Source organism: Schistocerca nitens, chromosome 3 (genome assembly GCF_023898315.1).
Source record: "Schistocerca nitens isolate TAMUIC-IGC-003100 chromosome 3, iqSchNite1.1, whole genome shotgun sequence".
Taxonomy (NCBI): Eukaryota; Metazoa; Arthropoda; class Insecta; order Orthoptera; family Acrididae; genus Schistocerca; species Schistocerca nitens.
In genome coordinates, this window is record NC_064616.1 from 906,242,690 (window position 1) to 906,268,317 (window position 25,628).

The 25,628-nt window shown below is 38.9% G+C and overlaps 1 protein-coding gene across 2 annotated transcripts in view; it reads right to left on the reverse strand.

The window, feature by feature from the left end:
* The window catches only part of LOC126248962 (RNA exonuclease 1 homolog), a 231,373-nt gene that overhangs the window by 178,595 nt on the left and 27,150 nt on the right, over window positions 1-25,628 (reverse strand). For both annotated transcript variants that reach the window (XM_049950510.1, XM_049950509.1), the window contains exon 2: window positions 19,953-21,836. In XM_049950510.1, coding sequence (XP_049806467.1) covers window positions 19,953-21,836 — 1,884 coding nt within the window. The remainder of the gene's footprint in view (window positions 1-19,952; window positions 21,837-25,628) is intronic.

Genomic DNA, 25,628 nt, shown 5'->3' on the forward strand with positions numbered 1-25,628 from the left:
TCCTAAAAGACAAAACCAATTTGAAAGATATCCAGCATCATATTCTAGAAATCAATCGCCCGTTAGAAAGAGAAAGTGGCAAGAGAGTGATCACAGTAACAGTAGAAGTAGCAATGAGTCGGATCTTGAAGATCAATATTATGATCACAAGGGGACTGTTTCATCCTCTAAGGTTGGATACAGTATTTTCAAAGCTAGGGAATACCAAATTTTTTTAATGACAAAAATTCTATACACCCAATGGTGTTTATAAAAAGTTTCAGAAAGGTATTTCCCTGATATTGGGAGGAACAAGATAAAGTACAGTTTATAGTGTCAAAGACCAGTGGAGAAGTCTCATTGTGGGCACCAGAAGCAGCTGAAAGTTGCAGAACACAAATATTTTGAAAAATTATTCATTACAAAATATTGGTTGTAAAGCAAACTAACTCTATTAAGGAACGACATTTGTAATCCGGAATTTTACAATCCTAAAAAAGGGAATTTACGAAAATACTTTGAAAAGTACATCAATAAAACTCAATACTGGGATAACCCCATTAGTCACAGAAAGGTTATTAGAATTCTCGAGGGAAAATTATTTATCCGTTTATGTGATAAATTAATAAACATACTGGATGACAATGTTGACCAATTTTTGTCAGTTATTGATTTCCTGGAAGTAATTCAGGAAGATGCTAACAGCATGAGGAATCAATTTCACTGTACTTATTGTAATAACTCTCGCCAAATAACTGTTGTAGTGGCAATAACAGTAATAGTAAAACGAAAGACAAAGGAAAGGGTCACTATGTTAATCAAAATCAGAATGTTATGTATAACAATCACAATAATGGTAATCAGTCTGGAGATAAAAATTATAAACAGAATAATTCTAATAACAATTACAGAAGTAATGGACAAAATCGTAGTAATAATGCCGAATGTAGCAATAGAAATCAGCATAATCAGAATGGACACAATTCAATCAGTTTTAATAAAAAAAAGAAAGTACAAAGAGCAGTCGGGACAGCAAGGACAAGCACAAGACAGGCATTTTCAGTGGGGTACTGGACCGAATATTCAGTGGGGGCTCCCATTAATGTTATTACCGCTAACAGACAATTTGTACCAACATCCTTATGTCTATGCCTGAGAATATCTCTACTAACAGTAACAATGAATGGAATGATCAAAATTCTGCTTTTTGAGTGCTGGTACTCGATGAAATGGGTAACCACCAAAACAGATGTGACAAACTAAAACCAGCTGGCCTGAAGCCTTTCCAGTGTAGGTGGCGAAGAGACAGGAGGCAATTAAATATTAAAGGTGTGTGTACTGAGATATAATGATGTTATGGATATTAGATAACTCTTAAATAATCCAGGAAAATTGGATAATAATACTATTGAAGTGGTGCAAGCTGTCGTTAACGTTAAAATCCTAGATGAAGATATTGGCATCCCTCTGGAGACTGACACAACTTTTAGTGTGATGAATATGGAAGTTTACAAATATTTGAATAACAAAGAGAAGTTGCCAGTATTACCAATAGCCAACTGTACTTTGTCTGAAGCATTAGGAACCCATTCTGTGCCCATAAAGGCAGAAATAGTAGTCCAAGGGGAATGACTTATTAAAGTCTTCTTGTTAGCTCCTACTTTAACTTACCTATGTATTTGGGGATGGGATTTTATGCATGAACGAGATGTAATGCTCAACACGAAATGTACCAGTAATGCTCAACAGTGTTAAGTGCGTGTGTTCCTTAAACAATCAGGTATAAGTTGTTGAATTACCATTAGTACGGAAACTGGAATTTCAAAACAAAATATGTAATCAAATTAAAATAAGAAGTAATGAAGCTAAAATACTCTACTTCAAAAATAAGTTTGCAGTATATTCCTTAACTGATCAAGGAGCATCAGACATCACTGACCTTTTAAAAGTTAAAATACTAGAATTCAAATATCTAACTAATGAGCAAAAGTACGAACTAGCTGAAGTACTTCAGTATCATGCTAATGTTTTTTACAAAAAAAAAAAAAAAATGGGTGTTATAAAGGATTATGAGTATGAGATAGGTATATACCCTCATCAGACATTCTGTATACCATCATACTCAATACCTTGAACAAAAAAGGAAAAGGTGGTGAAGGAAATTTGAAGTATGTTGGAATGGGGCTTTATTCAGCCTTCCACTTCTCCGTACAGCAATCTCTTAGTAGCTGTGGGTAAATCGGATGGTAGTTTGCATTTGGTTTTGGACACCCAAGATATTAATAAAATCATCAAACCTGTACGTACCAGACTGGAAAATTTAGAGGAATTAGTGCAGAGTTGTCATGGGGCGAACTATTTAATTTTTCTGGACTTATAATAATCTTATTGGCAAACTAAACGAGCTAAAAATTCTAGAAAATACACTGCTTTTATATTTGCCGGAAGGAGCTATCAATTTAGAGTGATGCCCTTCGGGTTATACGTAAGTGGAGGTGTTCTTATCACTGCGCTCGACACATTGTTGGGTTACAATTTACGAGAGAAAGTAACCACTTATGTTGATGTTATTCCAAGTGAAACAGCCTGACAATTTGGAGGATATTAAGGTCATCTCATTTGCAAGCCACACACTTTCCAACTGCGAGAGAGCATACACTATGACCAAGTGGGAGATATTAGCCGTGGTGTGGGCTCTCAAGAAGTTTAGATATTTTGTATACGCAAAGGGACTCATACTGGAATAAGATAATCTATAATCTATGGAATAAAATTAGTAATCCACATATGTTAAATATACTATTTCGTAAGATTATGGATGGGGAAGGAAGATGGAGAGTGTGTATTCCAACAGTAATGTTTCCACAGCATGTACGGTATACCCATTATTCATTAGGACACTTTAATGCTAATAAGTGTTCAGAGAAACTGAAACAGTACTGTTTTGTTCTCAACATGAATAGGAAAGTATTTGAAATCTTGCATAAATTCCTACATTTGTGTGATTTCGTGTAAATGTAAAAAAACTGTCTTCGTGTATGTTTTATGTATGGTTATTTGCAATGTTAGTGAATTTATGTTGTAGTATTAAGTTGAATAAATGCCTCAGATGTAAAGTCAGTTTCATCAGGCCAGTATATGAAAAAACGCGATGAGTATTGAAGCAATAATGCAGTACGTAGTGTGAGGACAATTGTCTTAAAAGTTAACAATCACTTATTTCCTATTTAATGGGGGTCGATCCTAATTCAATAGAACAACCTGTGAGAGTTTTTGCAATATATGATCACCGACTGTGACTGACCTGTTATCAAGAACTGGCAAGAAGACAGAATCTTGGTTCTATACTTAGTGATTTGATGACATGTGACCGCATGTTTAAAGATAAACGTAACTGAATTATAACGCGTGAGGCAGAAGCTCAGTCAGTAGTGTCATGCATGTCACATGTTCGGAACTGAATAAAACATAGAATCTGGGCTCATGACATGCAGGAAGTGGTTAATTAAACATCATGTCATTACGTGTTTGGAACTGAATATACAGAATCTGAGCTTGTGATGGGGGACATTGATTGAACATGTGTTGTGACTGTACATGGATAGAACTGAAAGGACAGAATCTGTTCATGTAACTAGTTGCACAGTTATTAAATTAATTAATCTGAGTGTTAGTATAGACTGAACCTGATGAGATTGTGTATTTAACAGATGATGACCTCGAATCTGTGTTAAAGACAGTGTCGAGTGATTTGGTGAAAAATAACTCTGATTAAGTTTATTTTGTGAAGCTCATGAGGACTTAAGAAGACCACTATTTCAAATGTGATTAATTATCATTATTTTGTCTCTAAGCAATGAAATTGTTGCTACTGTATATATGCACTAATTTTATGTTCCACATGCACACTATCTATGAGACTGAGTTGTCCATAACCACTACCTTTGAGAGTCAGCTCGGTGGACTGTGCTGACGCTGCACAACCTACCTGATGGGGCGAGAATAAACACTGATGCTGCCTGCAACATCTTATGGCGCGAGATAACATGCTGAGGTTGCCACAACTATCCGATGGTCGAGATGACGTGTTGTCGCTACACGAATTCTCTATTGAGACAAGAGCATGTTAAGCTGCAGCACAGTATTTCTAGACGAAACAAGATTCGATATGCTGTACCATATCCTGTTGGGCGAAACTGCACACAGCTAGGGACCAAGACGTTAAGAAGACTGCAACAACAACATCCTAATAATCAGATGGTTGTCTAAAGCTGCTTATGTCAAGATTGACAATGATGCAAGAAAGAAACCAGCGGGGGGCAACATCTGCAAAATAAAACCACACACAAGAAAGCCATGATGTGTTAAAATGCAATAGAAGATAAGAAGATGTCAATAAGTACTTCGCCAATAAGCAACAAGAAATCAGCTGTACCAATTATCAAGATATAACGTCTACTGCTGATTAATAATTATAAGAACAGGCATATCAGTAAACAGTCAGTTGAACTAACATATTCCGCAAGTCGTAAGAAGAGGCGGTTACATGAGTTGGCAAAAATCTCGCAGAGGCACTGACATAACAAACAAATAATTGAATTTGGCATTCAGACAATGCTAATAACCACCTGTCGAGTCACTAGCATATTCAAGAGACAGCTTGAAAAGATGTGTTCCATCTCAAATATTTGCTGCATTCCCTGTGCAATCGCATAGAGAACCTCAAGGAAACTGGTTCTACTCTCCCCTGTGCAACCGCTTGGAGGTTTTCAAGAGAAGGGCAACGCAGAGTTGATAAGCTGACGTTCCCTGAAAACTCCATCAAGCTCAAGACCAAAGATTGTTCTTTTAGACAACCTTTAAACAACTCTCAAATACTTGATCTTACTTATTTATGATAGGTAGACTTATTCTGCATAATTTAGTGATAAAGTTTTCAAATGAACTATATCTAAAATGCAAACACTTATTTATGGTATGCAGACTTATTCTGCACAATATAGTCATGAAGTATTTAAATGACTTATATGTACAAATCTATGATGATGATATGTAAACATGTTATTTCTAAGAACCATTGTACAGACTGATGTAAAAAGAACAACGTAACATAACCATCAACCTTCCCCCTTTCCCCATCACCAGCACTTCGATGCTGCAAAACCTCACACTCCACATTAAAACCCCCAAATTAATCAGCAAATATAAGTTCATTCCCCCTTTTAGGTGAAGTAAAGACTGTTTACTAACTTAGTGGAAATATAAAGATCATGGTTAAGGGAGAGAATGACAACACTGTGCAGCAGAGTGCAAACTTTTGTCATTCTGGGGAGCTTTTATAACCACTCTTTTAATTGAGAGCAATATTATTAGGCTTATTCTCATATAGTGGAGAGGTGATCAAAAATATTGGAAATAATTAATAGCACTGAAAAGATTTTAAATAAAATTATCAATATATAATCCCTCATCATAATGAGGCCAGCAGCAAAGTAGTGCCTCAGGGAAATCACGGAGGGTTCAACGTGGATACTTTTGTTTCTAAATTCTACTGTATAAACCATGCGGGGGTACTGTTAGTTCTCGTCTTGTTTTCTGAGCTCTGAATAAGAAAGATTGGTTTAAAAGAGGGGGTGGGGGTGGGGGGACCAAACTGCATGGTCATCGATCCCTTGTTCCAAATAAAACAATGCCTCAAGCAGGAGAATCAGACATACGATACGTATAACACAGAACAGAAAGAAAGGAAAAACCACAAGAAAGGAGGAAAGGCAATGAATACCAGGAGGAACAAAAGAGGACACGAAAACAACAGAGACACGCAAGAAACAGTTAGAGGAGAGTAAAACAAGAAAGCAGATTACACTGGCTGGCCGACCATGAAAATAAAAAGGAGAAGCCAGCCACCTTGCAACACATTAAAATCTCCACCCTAAAAGCACTAGGGTGGAGGACACAGAGGGACAAAGTACATGCGCTAAAACTCAGATCGAATGATAAAACCCACGCTCACAGACAAAACGTAAAACCAAATCAGCTGAAGAGGCGCTGTCTGCTAAAATCAATGGTAACGAGTCCGGAACCAAAGATGAAGTTGCAGGGCAGCCAAAGGAGGACAGAGCAGAAGAGTATGGGCCACTGTCAACCAGGCACCGCTCCAACACTGTGGCGGATCTTCACGGCGCAGGAGGTAGCCATGGGTTGCCCAGGCATGGCCAATGGGGAGCCAGCAGAGAACCATAGAGTCCCTATGAAAGGCCCTCATGGAGAACTTCCACACATTCGTGGTCCCCTTAATGCCTCGCAGTTTGTTGTGCATACTGAAATTTTGCCATTCCATCTCCCAAAGCTGAGTAACCTTGTGGCATAATAACGAATGCAGGTCAGTTGTTGGGAATCCGGTCTCCAGAAGTGGTTTCCGTGTAGCCTGTTTGGCCACTCTGTCAGCAAGTTCATTTCCAGGAATTCCGACAGGACCAGGGGTCCAGACGAACACCACTGAATGACTGGACCGTTCCAGGGCACAGATGGACTCCTGGATGAATGCTACCAAAGGATGATGAGGGTTGCACTGGTCGATAGCTTTCAGTCTGCTCAAGGAGTCAATACATAAAAGAAAGGACTCCCCAGGGCATGAACGGGTATACTGAAGTGCACGAGATATGGCCACCAGCTCTGCAGTGAATACACTGCAGCCACCAGGTAAGGAATGCTGTTCAACATGGCCAAAGTGAATGTAGGTGAAGCCAATGCGAGCATCAGCCATCGATACATCAGTGTAAACCACTTCAGAGCCTCAGAACACATCGAGAATTGAGCGGAAGTGACAGAGAAGAGCCGCAGAGTTAACGGAGTCCTTAGGGCCATGTGAAAGGTCCAGGTGAAGCTTCAGCGTAGGGCTACACCATGGAGATGTACATGAATCGACCTCGAGGGTTGAGAAAAGAAGACGGTAATTAGGATGTTTGGGAGAGCTACGAATGTGTGCAATGTAACTGGCGAGCAGATGTGCACATCTGATCTTCAATGGAGGGACTCCAGCCTCCACCAGTATGCTGGTCACCAGACTCGTCCTAAAAGCTCCTGTTGCTAGTCAAACTCTGCAACACTGAGGGTGCCACCGAACCATAAATCACACTCCCATAGTCAAGGCGGAATTGAACAAGGGCTCTGTAGAGCTGCAGCAGCATGGAGCGATCTGCACCCCAGTTGGCGTTGCTCAGGCAGCGGAGGGCACCGAGATACTGCCAACAGTTACGTTTAAGCTGACAAAGATGAGGACGCCAAGTCAAACAAGCGTCAAAAACCAGACCTAAGAATCGATGTGTCTCCACGACAGTGAGTGGATTGTCATTAAGGTAAAGGGCTGGTTCTGGATGAACGGTACGACGCCAACAGAAATGCATGACACACATCTTCACAGCTGAAAACTGGAAGCCATGGGCAGCTGTTTAAAGGCTATGAGGTGCTGAGACGTAGTGCCGTATACCGATCCTGCCTTGGAGGTGGTTAAGTGGGAGATGTGTCTCAGAGCTGGATAGTGGCAGATGGTGACGAGGGACTGGACATACACGTAGTTTGTGTGTCAGCCGATAGAGGACAATATTGGATAGGGGACTGATTTAGTTTCTATTGTGCCCACTAGAGCGCACTAAAGTAATAGAATGTTTTTCATAAACTGTTCTAGTATTTTCATAAAGTGCTATTATGTCTTTTTGTGTATGTAAAATGTTATAAATGTGTTTTAACAGTATGAATGATGTGTGAGTGTGGTTTAAGGTTAATATGAAGATATGTAGTGGGATTTAGTGTGGGATCATTTCGAAGAAGTATGGATGTGGACAAAGGAGATTTTTGTGGAATAGATCTGTTAAGTAAGTTTACGGTAAAAGGAAGTTAATTCAGGTGTAAATAACAATAGTAAATAACTTTATGCTTAGACAGCATATTAGATAATTACGTCGGTAAAAAGTGCAGTCGTTAGGTTCACTATTTTGCAATTGGTTATTGATGAAAAGTGCAGACTGATGCGAGAGAGAGTTATTTTGCTATTGGCTGTTGAGTAAACTGACCAGTGGTAAAGCAGTATTCTTCGCGCGCCTTTCTCTGCTGGTAGAGAAGACTTAGAGTACTCTAGAAAAGAGTCAGAGCCTAGCCATGAAACAGTTTGGACATGTGTAGTAGTAGCTCTGATGGAAATTATAAGTTGCCAGATCTAGCAGTGTTTCATACATCAAAAGTGTTGTAAAGTGACGGCATAATTATTCTGAAGGGTGTGTAGAAATTTCGGAATTTTTTAGTGAATTTTGTGACAAGAAAAGACATAAATTCTGCGTGGCAGATTGAGCAGGTCAGTGGCTAAAAACTGTGACTGCATTAGGCACTGACAGACTTAATATTTGGCGAGCATTCTCAACCAAAAGCAATACGTATTTTTGTAGCTATTACGTTTTCGGTAAATGCAACACCATAAACTTACTAACGTGAGTGAAAGGGATAGTGAGTGACTGCATTAAGACTAGTACGGACTTAGCAGTGATACTTGTTCACCTAAGTTTCAGAATATATTAATTTTGGAAAAAATTTCCAACCTTTCATTTCGTGTGAAAATTTTCTCCCGAAACGTAGATTTAGTGACTTTAATTGCAGCCTGGTTCACATCGAAGTACAGGAGGTTCCGCTCGGCTTCCCTAGTGATGATCTGCCGAGACAATGTTCACAGGTTGGTGAAGATTCATCGTAAAGGGACGGAAAGAACCGCACTGCCGCAGTGCTCCAGGGAAGAGTGAGGCTGTAGAGCCCACCGATGCTCCTTAATTGCCACAGCAACTTCCGGTGACCACCAAAGGACCGCGTTTTCCACTGCAGTAACGATTGTTGTGACCACTCAACCAACACATTGATGTTACCGTGTGAGGGAGAATCAACGGTGACTGCAGAGGTGAAAGCTTCCCAGTCTGCCTTGGTTAAAGCCCACCTGGGCAGGCATCCATGGGCCTGACACCGGGTCAGTGACAGGAAGATGAGGAAGTGGTCACTACCACACAGGTCATCATGCACTCTCCAGTGGATAGATGGGAAAAGTCCTGGGCAGCAAATGGATAAATCAATGGCCAAGGAACTACCACGAGCCACACTGAAATGTGTCACGGCCCCAGTATTTAAGAGGCAGAGGTCAGACTGAGACAGTAAAGTTTTGACATCTCTGCCACGGCCAGTAAGCACAGTGCCACCCCACAAGAGGTTATGGACGTTAAAATCTCTCGAAAGGAGGAAAGGTTTAGGGAGTTGATCAATCAGTGCAGCTAATACATGCAGGGGTACTGCACCATCTGGAGGAAGATATACATTGCAGACAGTTATTTCCTGTGCCATCCTTATTACGACAACCACAGTTTCCAGAGGAGTTTGAAGGGGCACAGGTTCACTACAGACTGGGCTCAGGACATAAATGCAAACTCCACCTGTCACTATTATAATCACTACAGTTCCTGTAATATCCCTTATAGCCGCTGAGTGCAGAGGTCTGCATTGCCGGGAACCAGGTCTCCTGGAGGGCAACGCAGAAAGAAGGTGTAAAGCTTAACAGTTGCCACATCTTGGCCAGGTGGTGGAAAAAAAAAAAACGGCAATTCCACAGGATTATGACATCATTGTGAGACTGGGAGGGCATGGAACATTCAGTGAGGCAGTTTATGCCTCAGGGTCACCTGCTGCCACCGACTTATTGCCTAAGCAGTCAATATTCATTCTGTCTGAGCGTCCGGTGAGATCTATGTCCTCAGCAGATGCCAGAATCTCCACCTCATCCTCAGATGCAGAGCTTGTAGGTAGCAGTGGTGTTGGTGACTTGGCTCTTGGAGGTCTTTTGCTTTTTTGATTTCTCTCGCAGCCCCTTAGGTTTATCTCGCTGGGAGGGCTTCACTGATTCAGTCTCAGGGTCAGAGGAGGACTGTGAAACCCTGTGGTTGCTTCAGTCACTGGCGGGTGTCGACTATGCCACTGATAAGAACCTGGGAAGGGAGTGACACAAGGGACCCCTTCCCAGTGAGAAGAGCTGAAGAAGTTGTACACTTCTCTGGCTTAGAAGTGGGGACAGACGTCCCCGATGTTTAAGGGGGTGTCGCTCCCGAAGTAGGTGATGCAGGAGCAACAGGGATGGTAGTGCCCCCCATGGCCAAGGGGGGCAGGTGTAGTCTTACGGCTCTGAGAGCCGACTGGAATTCATTGCATTGATGGGGCTATCACTGTTGTAGCAGCGGCTTAAGAGGAAGTCATTTGCACAGGATGGAGTCATTCAAAATTTCCTCTTAGCCTTAGTGTAGGTCAGTTGGTCCAGGGTCTTGTACTCCACGATTTTTCTGTCTTTTTGTAAGATCCTGTAGTCTGGCGAGCAAGGTGAATGATGCTCTCTGCAGTTAACACAGATAGGAGGTGGGGAACATGGAGTATTGCGATATGCGAAGGACGTCCACAATCTCGACACGTAATGCTGGAAGTACACTGGGAACATGTATGGCCAAACTTCCAGCATTCAAAACAACCCCATCGGGAGAGGGATATACAGCTTGACATAATCACAGCGGTAGACCATCACCTTGACGTTTTCTGGTAATGTGTAACCCTCGAAGGCCAAGATGAAGGCACCAGTGGCAACCTGATTATCCCTTAAACCCCGATGGATGCGCCGGATGAAGTGAACACCTCGTCATTGTAAATTGGCGTGCAGCTCATCGTCAGTCTGCAAAAGGTCCCTGTGGAATATGAGACCCTGATCCATATTCAGGCTCTTATGGGGCATGATGGAAACATAAACATCCCCAAGCTTGTCGCAGGCGAGTAATGCCCGTGACTAGGCAGAGGATGCTGTTTCGATCAAGATTGACCCAGAGCGCATTTTGGACAAGCCCTCCACCTCCCCAAACTTGTCCTCTAAATGCTCAACAAAAAACTGAGGCTTCATCGACATGAAGGATTCCCCATCAGCTCTCCAATAGACAAGGTACCAGGGCTAATATGCTTCACTGCCATCCTTAGCATGGCATTCCTCCCATGGTGTGGCCAGGGAGGGGAATGATTCGGGGTCATACTCCTGCGCATTGAATTGAGCCCTGGAACGCTTAGAGACTACTGGTGGTTGGCCACCAGCAAGAGATGATATACCACACTTCATTGCATGTCATCCGCCCTGATGCCACCCACTCCGACCAAGGGCCCTCCCCACGGGCGCCACCCAGCCTCAGCAAGGGCCACCTGGCAGGGTGGCCATTGCCGGGAGTCCCAATGCCCCAGGGTGACGGGCATCTACTCCTTGGGGAGTTAATGGCACAGGCATCAGCAGAGTGATCCCTGTGTTGTCAGGGGGCTAGAACCAACAGGGTACGTGGCAGCCCCACCACAACGGACTGGCTACAGTGCTGGATATCAGGTGCAAAGAAGTCCATGACAACGTCGGCACAGATGGCGACACTGCATAGTGCATGGTAGAAAACGCACCTAGGAATGTACCCTCACCCAAGAGATGGAGAATGGGTGGGACTGCAATGCGATGACGAAAAAGTGGGCTAAAGATCTCAATGCACGATGGACCATGTAAGGCGCCCTTTCACAACTGGTTTGCTCTCTGGAAAAATTTTGAAATATGGAGGTCAAACCCTACAGGGGACCATCATATAAATGCCGAAACTTGAGACTCCTTTTAGTTGCCTCTTACGACAGGCAGGAATACCTTGGGCCTATTCTAACCCTCAGACCCGCAGAGGCATTCTGAATAAGTCTATGTAGCTGCAGCGTGCAATATAGCTAGCATTTCCGTGTGATATGCTATGGAAGGAATCAAGGCACTTCTCTTAAACTGCAATAAAAGTGACTATAGTTAATTTATACAGGACAGACTTACGTTTAAACTTATACTGCAGTCTAGGTAGATCTTTGCTGTAAGGTCATGGACTAAGAATATCTGAGGAATTGTGTGCGCAAGAGAAAGTAGTGCTTAGTATTTAACTATTACATACTGAATAACCAATAATAGGATCTGTGGACTACATGAAGGGACATTAAATTGAATGTAAGAACGGAATTGGGCATTTAGCTTTGTGAAAATAGAAGCATATGAAGTTTGAATGACTGTATTGAAGTATAGTAATGGACCATAGCCCTTGCTATAATATCTCTGAGTGACGAACTATAATTAATTGTTGAGAGTAATTGTAGGATCAACCCTCCTATTCTCTATATACAAAATGCAATCATTTATGATCATTTAATTATCGTTAAATGTTGTTAATAAAAAGTTAAAGTGATTTCCACAATAGTGTGTGTATTAATCAATGATAATCATAGGCAAGCTGCAAACCGTATCTCTGGACGACGGACGGTTCGCTTATGAAATATTACAAAGCATAAATTGTGACTTAAAAGCTATTTCCAATTGGACAGAAATAATACAAAATCAGAAACAGTTCCAATAAGTAGTAACGTCAGAAATAGAAAGTTGAAATACTAACATACAAAGATGTTATTAACTATCTTGTCTTCCAGCAACAAATGAAAAGTGATCAACTGTGCAAAAAGTCGACATCAGAAATTTGCTATTTTGTCTTTTCCAGGCACTTTCCAATTGTGCGTAGAGTTAATTGCACGGGTGACTTCATGTTGCAAAATTATCACTTCAGGCATTTGTGGTATCACCTTGTATGTGTGTGTTTCTGCTGTATCCACCGTGCATGTCTGTTATGTTGTACCGGTTTTGACCATATGTTGCTCCAGAAGTGTTCCATGTCTGTTATGTTTGGTGGATTGTCTATTTTAATGTGTGTGTTAACTATTGTATGGAAAAATTTCTTTTGGTTTGTGTTGAATGTTTGGTTTTGTTTCCTTCTATTTTCACTTTTTTTGTATCTTCTAAGTCATTTGGCCAATGCTTGTAATTTCTGCTTCTTTTCATCTAATTGCTCTATCGCTTCTTGTTGTGAGATTTTACCTAACCTTTTTCGTTTTTTGTCTGATATTTCATTTCTTATAAATTGTGTTAGCTGTCCGATGTCTTTTCTCAGTTTTTCTATTCTGATCTGTAGCCTATGTTGCCATGCTGGTTTTGTGGGTTTCTTCTGTGTGTTGGTTGGTTTTGATCTCTGCCTAGTGTGTATATTTAGTGTAGTGAGTGCTCCTATATAAACCAGTAGTTGTAACTCTTCCATAGTTGTATTTTCATTTATTTTGTTGTGTACGATTGTGTAGATAGTTGTTATTGTTTCAACTTGTGGGTTATTTGGTGGTCTATGCAAGAATGGTCTAATGTCTGTATTTGTGTCTTTGTATTCTATGTATGTCAGCTGAAATTTTTCTTCTATATCTAACATGTGTGTCATTTCGTGTTCTATTTGTGCTTGTTCTGGTGGCTGTCTTAAGATTTCGTTTTCCTCTGATTGTTTAATTGATGCGTGTTGTTCTTTGTTTGTTTGCTCTGGGATGTTTGAGTCCATTACTGTATTTTCTTCTTCTTCTGAAAGCACATTATTTTGTTCCAGTATTTGTTGTACTTGTTTGATGTTTTCTAGTTCTGACTGGAGTATCCTGTTATTTTTGATTATTACACGGATCTGATCAGCTAGTCGTTGTTCTGTTAAAAATTTTAATTCTGGGTATCTGGTAATAAATGTTGTGTGTACTTGTGATCTGTATTCAGTTGTGTTGGTTCCTAAGTTTGTTGCTTGGTAATAACAGAACAAGAGGTGTCGGTTAACTTCATCTGACCATCTCATCCTCTGTCTTTGTTTTCTTTCTAGAGTGGTTGCAGGAAGCATATCCTGAAAAACACCTCTATTTGGATTTAAATCATTTCCCGTGTGGCTAGCAGTGTCGTTACCATTGTGGACGGGCATAGGGTTCAAGGGTCATCCCCGACCATGACAGCGCTTGTCTGAGGCTTCATTAGTTCTGTCCTGAACCAACTAATCACACTAAAAGGGTGGTTAGCCCTATTAGTGGTTTGTTCTTGCCGTCGCCTTTTACGACTGGCAGAACATACCAGAGGCCTATTCTTTTCCCGGGCCTCCACGGGAATTATTATTATTATCTTCTTTTCTTTCTCAGACCTTAGGTCCGGTTAAAAATGGAAAGTGACGTGGACCTTGATCAAGCGTCACTTCCTTTTAACTGTACGGTATGTGTTATATTGCATTTAGGAACTTTCGGGTAATTGAACATGTATCAATAATTACGGATTTCTGTAGTTGTACATATATGTTTGGATGTACCTGTATTGCATTGATGTACTGGTGGATATTGTGTGGTATGACTCCTGTAGTTGATAGTATAATTGGTATGATGTCAACTTTATCCTGATGCCACATGTCCTTGACTTCCTCAGCCAGTTGGATGTATTTTTCAATTTTTTCTCCTGTTTTCTTTTGTATATTTGTTGTATTGGGTATGGATATTTCGATTAGTTGTGTTAATTTCTTCTTTTTATTGGTGAGTATGATGTCAGGTTTGTTATGTGGCGTTGTTTTATCTGTTATAATGGTTCTGTTCCAGTATAATTTGTATTCATCATTCTCCAGTACATTTTGTGGTGCATACTTGTATGTAGGAACTTGTTGTTTTAAAAGTTTATGTTGTAAGGCAAGCTGTTGATGTATTATTTTTGCGACATTGTCATGTCTTCTGGGGTATTCTGTATTTGCTAGTATTGTACATCCGCTTGTGATGTGATCTACTGTTTCTATTTGTTGTTTACAAAGTCTGCATTTATCTGTTGTGGTATTGGGATCTTTAATAATATGCTTGCTGTAATACCTGGTGTTTATTGTTTGATCCTGTATTGCAATCATGAATCCTTCTGTCTCACTGTATATATTGCCTTTTCTTAGCCATGTGTTGGATGCGTCTTGATCGATGTGTGGCTGTGTTAGATGATACGGGTGCTTGCCATGAAGTGTTTTCTTTTTCCAATTTACTTTCTTCGTATCTGTTGATGTTATGTGGTCTAAAGGGTTGTAGAGGTGGTTATGAAATTGTAGTGGTGTAGCTGATGTATTTATATGAGTGATTGCTTTGTGTATTTTGCTAGTTTCTGCTCGTTCTATAAAGAATTTTCTTAAATTGTCTACCTGTCCATAATGTAGGTTTTTTATATCAATAAATCCCCTTCCTCCTTCCTTTCTGCTTAATGTGAATCTTTCTGTTGCTGAATGTATGTGATGTATTCTATATTTGTGGCATTGTGAGCATGTAAGTGTATTGAGTGCTTCTAGGTCTGTGTTACTCCATTTCACTACTCCAAATGAGTAGGTCAATATTGGTATGGCATAAGTATTTATAGCTTTTGTCTTGTTTCTTGCTGTCAATTCTGTTTTCAGTATTTTTGTTAGTCTTTGTCTATATTTTTCTTTTAGTTCTTCTTTAATATTTGTATTATCTATTCCTATTTTTTGTCTGTATCCTAGATATTTATAGGCATCCGTTTTTTCCATCGCTTCTATGCAGTCGCTGTGGTTATCCAATATGTAATCTTCTTGTTTAGTGTGTTTTCCCTTGACTATGCTATTTTTCTTACATTTGTCTGTTCCAAAAGCCATACTTATATCATTGCTGAATACTTCTGTTATCTTTAGTAATTGGTTGAGTTGTTGATTTGTTGCTGCCAGTAGTTTTAGATCATCCATGTATAGCAAATGTGTGATTTTGTGTGGGTATGTTCCAGTAATATTGTATCCATAATTTGTATTATTTAGCATGTTGGATAGTGGGTTCAGAGCAAGGCAGAACCAGAAAGGACTTAATGAGTCTCCTTGGTATATTCCACGCTTAATCTGTATTGGCTGTGATGTGATATTATTTGCATTTGTTTGGATATGAAGTGTGGTTTTCCAATTTTTCATTACTATGTTTAGGAACTGTATCAATTTAGGATCTATTTTGTATATTTCCAATATTTGTAGTAACCATGAGTGGGGTACACTATCAAAAGCTTTTTGGTAATCAATGTATGCGTAGTGTAGCGACCTTTGTTTAGTTTTAGCTTGATATGTCACCTCTGCATCTATTATCAGTTGCTCTTTACATCCTCGTGCTCCTTTGCAACAGCCTTTTTGTTCTTCATTTATAATTTTGTTCTGTGTTGTATGTGTCATTAATTTCTGTTTAATGATTGAAGTTAATATTTTGTAGATTGTTAGTAGGCATGTTACGGGGCGATATTTAGCTGGGTTTGCTGTGACTGCTTGATCTTTAGGTTTCAGATAAGTTATTCCATGTGTAAGTGTATCAGGGAATATGTATGGGTCTGCAATGTAACTGTTAAATAATTTAGTTAGATGTGAATGTGTTGAGGTGAACTTCTTTAACCAGAAATTTGCTATTTTATCATTTCCAGGGGCTTTCCAATTGTGAGTAGAATTAATTGCTTGGGTGACTTCATGTTGCAAAATTATCACTTCAGGCATTTGTGGTATCATCTTGTATGTGTCTGTTTCTGTTTGTATCCACCGTGCATGCCTGTTATGTTGTACCGGGTTTGACCATATGTTGCTCCAGAAGTGTTCCATGTCTGTTATGTTTGGTGGATTGTTTATTTTAATGTGTGTGTTATCTATTGTCTGGTAAAATTTCTTTTGGTTTGTGTTGAATGTTTGGTTTTGTTTCCTTCTATTTTCACTTTTTTTGTATCTTCTGAGTCGTTTGGCTAATGCTTGTAATTTCTGCTTCTTTTCGTCTAATTGCTCTGTCGCTTCTTGTTGTGAGATTTTACCTAACCTTTTTCGTTTTTTTTCCGAGATTTCATTTCTTATAAATTGTGTTAGCTGTCCGATGTCTTTTCTCAGTTTTTCTATTCTGATCTGTAGCCTGTGTTGCCATGCTGGTTTTGTGGGTTTCTTCTGTGTGTTGGTTGGTTCTGATCTCGGTCTAGTGTGTATATTTAGTGTAGTGAGTGCTCCTATATAAACCAGTAGTTGTAACTCTTCCATAGTTGTGTTTTCATTTATTTTGTTGTGTATGATTGTGTTGATAGTTTTTATTGTTGTTTCGACTTGTGGGTTATTTGGTGGTCTATGCAAGAATGGTCTAATGTCTGTATTTGTGTCTTTGTATTCTATATATGTTAGCTGAAATTTTTCTTCTATATCTAGCATCTGTGTCACTTCGTGTTCTATTTGTGCTTGTTCTGGTGGCTGTCTTAAGATTTCGTTTTCCTCTGATTGTTTAATTGGTGCGTGTTGTTCTTTGTTTGTTTGCTCTGGGATGTTTGAGTCCATTACTGTATTTTCTTCTTCTTCTGATTGCACATTATTTTGTTCCAGTATTTGTTGTACTTCTTGTTTGATGTTTTCTAATTCTGACTGGGGTATCCTGTTATTTCTGATTATTACACGGATCTGATCAGCTAGTCGTTGTTCTGTTAAAAATTTTAATTCTGGGTATCTGGTAATAAATGTTGTGTATACTTGTGATCTGTATCCAGTTGTGTTGGTTCCTAGGTTTGTTGCTTGGTAATAACAGAACATGAGGTGTCGATTAACTTCATCTGACCATCTCATTATTATTATTATTATCATCATAAATATTATCATTATTATTATTACCATTATTATTATTATTATTATTATTATTATTATGAAAACCGAAAATTTAGTCACCATTACAGTGAAGATGTTTGTGGCTGCTCCATCTGATGTGTAGATATAACGGAAAGTCGGGCATGTACAGTAGATAACAACATCAATATCTTACATCAGAGAAGTTGAAGACAGCAGATCGATGGAGGACGGCTACAACCTTCCTCAATCCAATGACATTCACTGTGTGTTTCCATCTTTTATAGGCAGTCTGTAATAGACAACTGAAATCTGTTCTTTCTTGCTGAATCACTGCACTGGTCACTGGTATGTAAGATGGATACCAAACAGGCAAAGAATTTATATATAATGATTCAAGCACATGTCCTGACACTTGAAGAAAAGTTGTGCCACTCAAAATCATTAAAATCAGCTCCCCTTGGGATTAATCTCGATCTACATCAATACCCCCACAAGCCATTGTACGGTGTGGTGATTTTATGACTGTCACTTCCCCCATTCCATCTCCAGGCACAAATGATCAGCGGAAATTACAACCATTGGTACGCCTCTGTGTGAGCTTGAATCGCTCCAATTCTTGTTAATTTTTCATAAAACTCAAAAACAAATCTACATTTTTCCAATTGTCACTTAAAAGTATCTGCACATACTGAACCCTCTGATCAGCATACATGCAACATTCAGTTAAATTATGGTATACTGCTATAGTGACCTGCAGAGACAGGTGCAGTGCCTTTTCTCTGTGCTAGGAGTTTGTGCTCCAACATGTGTGTTCAGAGCCACTTTGCCCTCCATTGAAAACTTGCAGCCATCTTTCAGTGAGGTTTTTCTTTCCCCATTTCTCTGACATGGTGACGTGCAGATGTAAAGGAAAAAAATTCAGGCCATTTTATTCCTGTATGGGGACATCAATGTCTGCAACTCTGCATTTGCCATTGGAAAATGACAGTGCTTGGTGATCTGATGATTTTAATATGATTTTAATATGACTTTCTTGGACTTTGGCCAATTTTTTGCTGAACATTTTTCTTTACTTGAAAGTGTTGGCATTTTCAAGGACAAGGATGTTGGTGTTTTATCTTCTAGATGGTGAATACTATTGCTTGTAAGACCCACTGGTTACAGTGCATTTGAGAGTTCAGAGGAGGTGTATTTCTGTCTAACTCAGATGTTTGTGTTTGTGTTGAGATGTCACACTTACTTACTGGTTTTAATGCCAGCAGTTGCTTTCCTAGGCTCACCATATAGGTTTCTCCTTGTCACATTTTATTTAAGGAAGTTCATTATTTCATCTTTCAGTCACAAGATACCTCTTAACACTTACGTAAGAAAATGAAACACTCACAACTGTCCTTACGATGTCATTTATTGTATAGCTACCAGCTTCGGTGCTTCAGTGCATAATCTTCAGGCCTTAGTTGATGCTGAGGGGGCTAACACCATCTGTATACATGATGTATCAGTAGCCAACTGGTTTTCACAGACTTCCTGTAACTGTGATGTTGTCTCTCTGACCATCAACTATTAACTATATGCTGAGGCCTGAAGATGGTGCACAGAAGCACTGAAACTGGTAGCCATACAATAAATGACATCATAAGGATGGCTGCAGGTGTTTCATTTTCTTACATAAGTGAACGGCCAAAGTCCCCCAGACCTCCAAGCACAAACAGACATACAACAACTCTTAGCACTTGGTTTTTTGATAACTAATGACCTTTAGAATGTAAAAATAAATGTTTGTGTGCACACACTGCCCATATTACAGCTGTTCAAATGATTAAAAGTCTTTTAATAAAATTTACCATTGTAATAATTTCTTTTATTGTTTTTCTTAATTTTTCTGGTATACCTGTAGCTATGAGAGCTAATCTCTGTATAAAACGGGGATGACAAAACAATAAAGGCACTTCCCAAACATTTGTTTGATGAGACCTGTTCACAGAACTGGCAATACGTACATCACCTTGAGGAATGGCGAAGGCAGACAAGAAATATTTCCTCTGCAAATTATTAGAAGTTACACAGAGCATTAGCTAGCATAAATATGAACAAAACATTTTAAAATACTTTCTCAGAAACTTGATGTAAACTTCACTTAAGAGGAACACACAATTATTTCTAGATGCACATGCAAACCCTTTACAAAACTCTCGTGGGTCCTTGAGAGTCCCTCAAGTTAAGTGTCACTGCTTTAACTTAATATAAATAAACCACAATATACAAAAATCTACACTTTAATTTTTTTTTCAGAACTGAAAGCACTACTGGTACACAAAATGAGAAGTAAGCAACACTGTATAACTGATATGGCAGAATTTAATAATAAATTTTACAGACTGAGCTTAATTACCACACTAATGTGAACTATTGATGTACAAATAAGTAACTTACCAAGAGGTATGCTGGATTCCGTACCAGGGCTGATCCTTTTCTCAGCAGTTTCTTGCTTCAGCCCACTACTTTCAGAGCTAGACTTGTGATGCAAGTTTGACTTGCCACTTTTACTATCGAAATGAGTTTTAGGGTGCTTTGCTTTGGATGTTTCTCTATGTCTATGATTACTAGAAGAACTGCTCCTTGTAGAAGAATCCTGTTTTTTCTTTTTGTTCTCACTGGTATCTTTGTCGTGTGTTTCATTGGATTTAGGTTTATGTTTAGAACTCTTTTTTGAGTCTGCATATTTAGAGCGACTGTCCTCAGGAGCACTACTGCCTCTGCTATTACTACTATGTTTTTTATTATTGCTTGTTGCACTCTTTTGGTTTTTATGTTCTTCATTCTCATGTTTTGTCACAGATTTTTCTAAGTGAATTTTCTTCTCTGGATGAGTATCTGTATCAGTTTTCTTACCTGACGATTTTTCCTTTGTATATTCATGTCTTCTTTCAGTTTTCTTCTCTCTACTTGTTTCTTTTGTATGTTTAATATCATTTACTTTCTTTTCAGGTTCAGCCCTGTTTCTAATTTCGTGAGAACTTTTTGAGTTCCCACTATGTTTCCTGTCACCTTCAACAGCCTTTTTATGTTTATCCTTATGTCTTTCAGAACTGAACTCATTTTTCTCACTCTTCTTGCTTTTCTTTGGCCTGGTTTCTGTTTTTTCACTTTTACTGTCCACTTTTTCACTTTTGGTGCTTAAGTTATTTGTACTAGATGTGGCCTCATTCAACTTAACTTTATGTTGATGTGTATCTTCTTGCTTGTGAGGTTCGGCTGTATCTGTCTCTTCACCAATTACACATGGTTCTTTGTCTCCACAGGTTTTTGCTAGTTCACTCTCAAGATTTTCATTTTCACATAATAGCTGATCCTTAAGATCATTTTCTAGTATTTCTCCTAATAAATTGATTTCATTAGTTATATCTATATCTTCGCATATTCTACTGCTAAGTTCTGACTTAGATGTTGGATGATACTCATCTATTGCTTCAGGAATGCATTGTGGTCGGTACTCAGGCTCTATATTGCTCACTGTACTTGGCTCATATATAGAACTTTCTGTGCTATTACTCCTATGAGGTACATACATAGGTTCAAAGTGTGATCCACTTTTATTAGTAGGTTTGTAGTCTATGCTACAAATTGCACTGTCATTACTAGGTGCTTCATAATCACTGCTGTCTAATGATTTAAGTGTGGTGGGAACATAAAGATCAGTCTGTTTTTCGTGGCTTGTACTTAAGAATGGCCTATGAACACTTAATTCTGAATCATCATCTTTTTCTACACCTCCAGTATCTGACTCATCACTACTGAATTTTGCATCCAATTCTTCACCTGATGATCCCTGTGAGGGCGACTTCATTGGAGTTGGAATGTACGTATGACTCCATGGTGGAGGTTCAATAGCTGAATTGAACCCAGCACTTCTGTCAGGTTCTATTTTGAGTTTCTTGGCAGGAAAAATCTCTGTTGATGGGCGTTTTGCTAGGACTTTTGTCGATTTCATTAATAATGGTGAGTACGGGATTGGTATATGCCTCTTCTTAAGTTCAGATATTGGGGTTGGTTTATATGACACTTGTGTTGTTGGAACATAACGATTAACAGGAACTGGAACAGTTTCCAGTGGTGGAACAAATTCTTCAATAACATGACTTACTGCTGATCGTGATAAATTACATGATTCAATATCATTAACATTTAAGGCACTTGGGTTAATATCTGAATGCTGTAAAACTTTCTTCACAGCATCGGAGATCAGTTTTTGTAACATGTTTCCTGTCTCTGCTGGTGCTTCAGAAGTGCTTTTTGAGGAAGGTGGCTCGGTTGAATCTGTAACATGGTTTGAAACAACTGTTGCAGGATAGTTTGCAAGATACCTTCATACAAAACAAATTTATTTTGGAAAAACCTATCCAAAAATAACACAAATAAATGCTGTTGTCCCACATAGTTATCAATGCCACCTATTATCCAAGAGAGCCAATCTAAATAACACTTCAACATATGTTATAATTTGACAATTTATTCTCCCTTAAAATGGCTATGAAACTGATGTTTATAGATGTGACCAGTAACTCTGGCAAGCACAAAACCACTACCAAATATTTCAGCATTACAGTAACATGCACTAACAATTATAATTTTTCCATAACACGAATTTCAGATACAGCTCACAATTTAAGCAGCAAACTGCTAAAAGCATTTTTAAACTATTCTATATTAAAACATTTGATACTATGTACATGGGCATTATTGTAATCTGTTGTGTTGTATTTTATTCCTCTCATAATGAACATTTTATACATCATCTGCTCGAATTTTTGTCCTTTTTTTATTCTCATGTCAGAAACATACATGTACATACATTTTACACAGTTAATTTTTGTCTTGTGATGTACATAGTTACTTAATTCTCGATCACTATTTTTCTGAGTAAAGTTTTAAGTTGAACACAATAATATTACTAAATTCAATGGTTGGGAATGGAAACCTCATAACTCCATCTGTCTCTGAAAGCTCCTAATTCCAGTAACTCCATAATCAAAGAGATATTTGAAAGTGCATGGGTTTCTCTAATCCATCAATAACTAGGCTTCAACTGTACAGTTAAGAAACTGTTTTAGAGTCACCTGTAAAATTTAACAAAAGGAATTATGAGGTTTTCATTGCCTGCCATCAAACTGATTTTCTTTTGAGTGTGCAAATTCCCCAAACTTTATTTTATAAATACAATATGATACACAACATGATGATATTAAATAATCACACAATTCAGATGATCATTTCATCTTTCATAAATTCCTCCACTGAGTAGTAGCATTTTTTCACAAGCAGACCATGTGGTTTTCTCTATGGTAAACCTACCTCTATGCTCAGTAAATCACTACCCTTTAGTTTATTGTCAACTTTCATTCCAATGTACTGAGGTGTCTGCTGGCAGGGTTATGAGCAGTGTTTTGGAATCACGATATTTTATTTGTGCCTAGTGTTGTGCATATGTCAGTTTTCTTCAGTTACCTCAGGATTAATGGGTAAAAAAATGATAATGTAAAATTTTTACAATACAGGGGCAGGTAATATTTTGAGGTTCTTGGGTAAAGGGCAATAGGATGTTCTTGGAGGTACACCACACATTTTTCTAATGATTCTTATTTGGAGTAGCAGGATTTGTGACTTGTGGTTTGAATTCTGCCAGAAAATTAAACTACACGGCATCCATAATTAAAGTTCCAGTTTAAAAATGCTGTAGAACAAGAACCACTTATCAAAATGATGTAAAATTTGAACAGCATATTATTGATGCAGGGGGAAACTTCCTGCAACAAAATAAAATTTATCATCAGATGGGAAAAATTGGTTTGTAATTGACATCTGTTTCTAATTCTTGGGACACTGGTACAAGGCATTTTCAATATGCTGTCCACCATTTTCTACCACATGGTGAAATCAACAAACACCATGTTCCACAACAGATTGGAGTGTCTCGAAAGTCATGTTCAGAATGCACAGCACAATGTATGCCTTAAATTCAGCTATGTTTATAATTGAAGCACTGAACAAATCTTTCAGATAATCCCACAGCCAGAAGTCACAAGGATTAAAAATCAGGCTGTTGGTAAATGACGGATGATAATTCTAGCATTTCGAAAATGCCTCTGCAGAAGCCACTTCACTGGCTGTGCAATGTGCAGAACAGGAAGGGTTGAAATGATGATGGTGCACATAAGATTCTCATAGTGTTTACCAGTGATGGTACAGGTAACTGGATCCGCAGGACTCATCTCCTTACTGATGACCTCAGCAGTTTGTTCCCGCAGGAACTTACCAGTCCATCTCCTTGAGGAAATGCAGCCCTTTGATAAACAGTGCCGTCAACCCGCACCACAAAGTCACCTTTGCAGAATGAAGTGTTAACAGCTGCTGTGCATGAAGATTTTCTATTGCCCGTATTCCGCAATTCTGCATATTGACATGTCTTTGGAGATGGAAATGCACTTTGTCTGTCCACAGAACGTTCCATGGCCATTCACTGTCCACCTCCATGTGAGCAAGAAATTCCAGAGCGAACGTTTGTCTTGTTGGGAGGTCAACAGGAAGCAACTACTGAACATGGCCGGTTTTGTATGGACAACAATGCAGGATATTTCATAAGATTTTATGGACCATGTGCACAGGCACGTCCAATGTTCGGACAATACCCCTTGCGCTGTATGTTTGCAAACTATCGCACAATCCCCCCAACTACACTGTGGCCACATCTTTGAAGGATGTTGCATGAACTGCTTTCCTCCCTCTGCCACACTGCACTTCAAAAGAACCTGTCTTTTCAAATTTTGTAATCATTTTCTCCAGAGCCTTAGCAGACATAGAACCAATGCCTTTTTTCATACCACTGAGAGCCCACAACATCAACAGGGCTACTGGCACACAGTCACGATCACCGTTCTTGTAAAAGATCTTTACCAGCAGCATGCGATCCTTCATGGAGACAGCCATGTTTGGCATCTCAGCCACAAACCATAAAACAGCCATGTGTTGTGTTGTGTTGCGTTGTGGTGTGTGTGTGTGTGTGTGTGTGTGTGTGTGTGTGTGTGTGTGTGTGCTATTCTTATTCTTACAGCGTCATTCTTTTTTTTTTTTGTTCTACAGTGTTTCCCCCTGCATTAATAATATGCTGTTCGAATTTGATGCTATTTTGAATGTGGTTCTCTTTCTATTGTGAAGCTGTAACTTTAATTATGGATACCCTGTATGTCTAATTATGGATCAAAGTAACTGGGGTACATCACTTCCCTGCTGTTTATGTCTGTTATACGAGGCAATATGTTCATTTGAAAAGAAAGGCTGTTTGATTTAGTAGCTAAGTAATATATGTGTGCTTGCCAGCTTAGATTTTTGTCCAAGTTTAATCCCAAGAATTTGATAGTCTGAGCTTCTTCCGTAACTTTATTTTTATTTATGATACCAATGTCATGGATTTTTTTTGTTTTGAACTGTATAAACAGTGTCTTTGAAATTTAAGTTTAAAACCATTTTATTAAAACCATGTATCTACATTGTTAAGTGTGTTCATGACACCATCCAGAATTTCTCTCACATTTTCTTTATCTACAGAAATTTCACAGTCCACAGCATATACCATAGGCTCCACATTAAGTGACAAATCTAAACAATGTCTGACTGCATATACAAAATGGACCTCCAGCACTTAAAAGTAACACATTAAAAGTTAACTGTAGTAGCAAAACTCATGGGAATAGATGGAAGTTGAGTAAAACAGTGTGCTGTTGTGCGAAACACTAATCAAAAAGGATTTAGCAAGAACTCAATCATAAATGAGCTGCCACATTCATGAAAATCTGAAAGGAAGCAAATGTGTGTCATTCCAAAAACACAATCAAAACATTTTTAAAAAAGTAGTACCAAGTTGGCAAGAAATCTGACAAGCTTAGGAGTGCCTCTCCCCCATTTTTGTTACATAGCCACATGTTGTTTTAAACAGTTTCCAGTTTTGTTGATTATTAAGGTCTTAACTACCATATTTTCATTATTCCCGCAATCAGTGAAATATGTCTGTTGGTTTTAAAGAAGAAATACTGATCACAGCTTCATGGATTTATC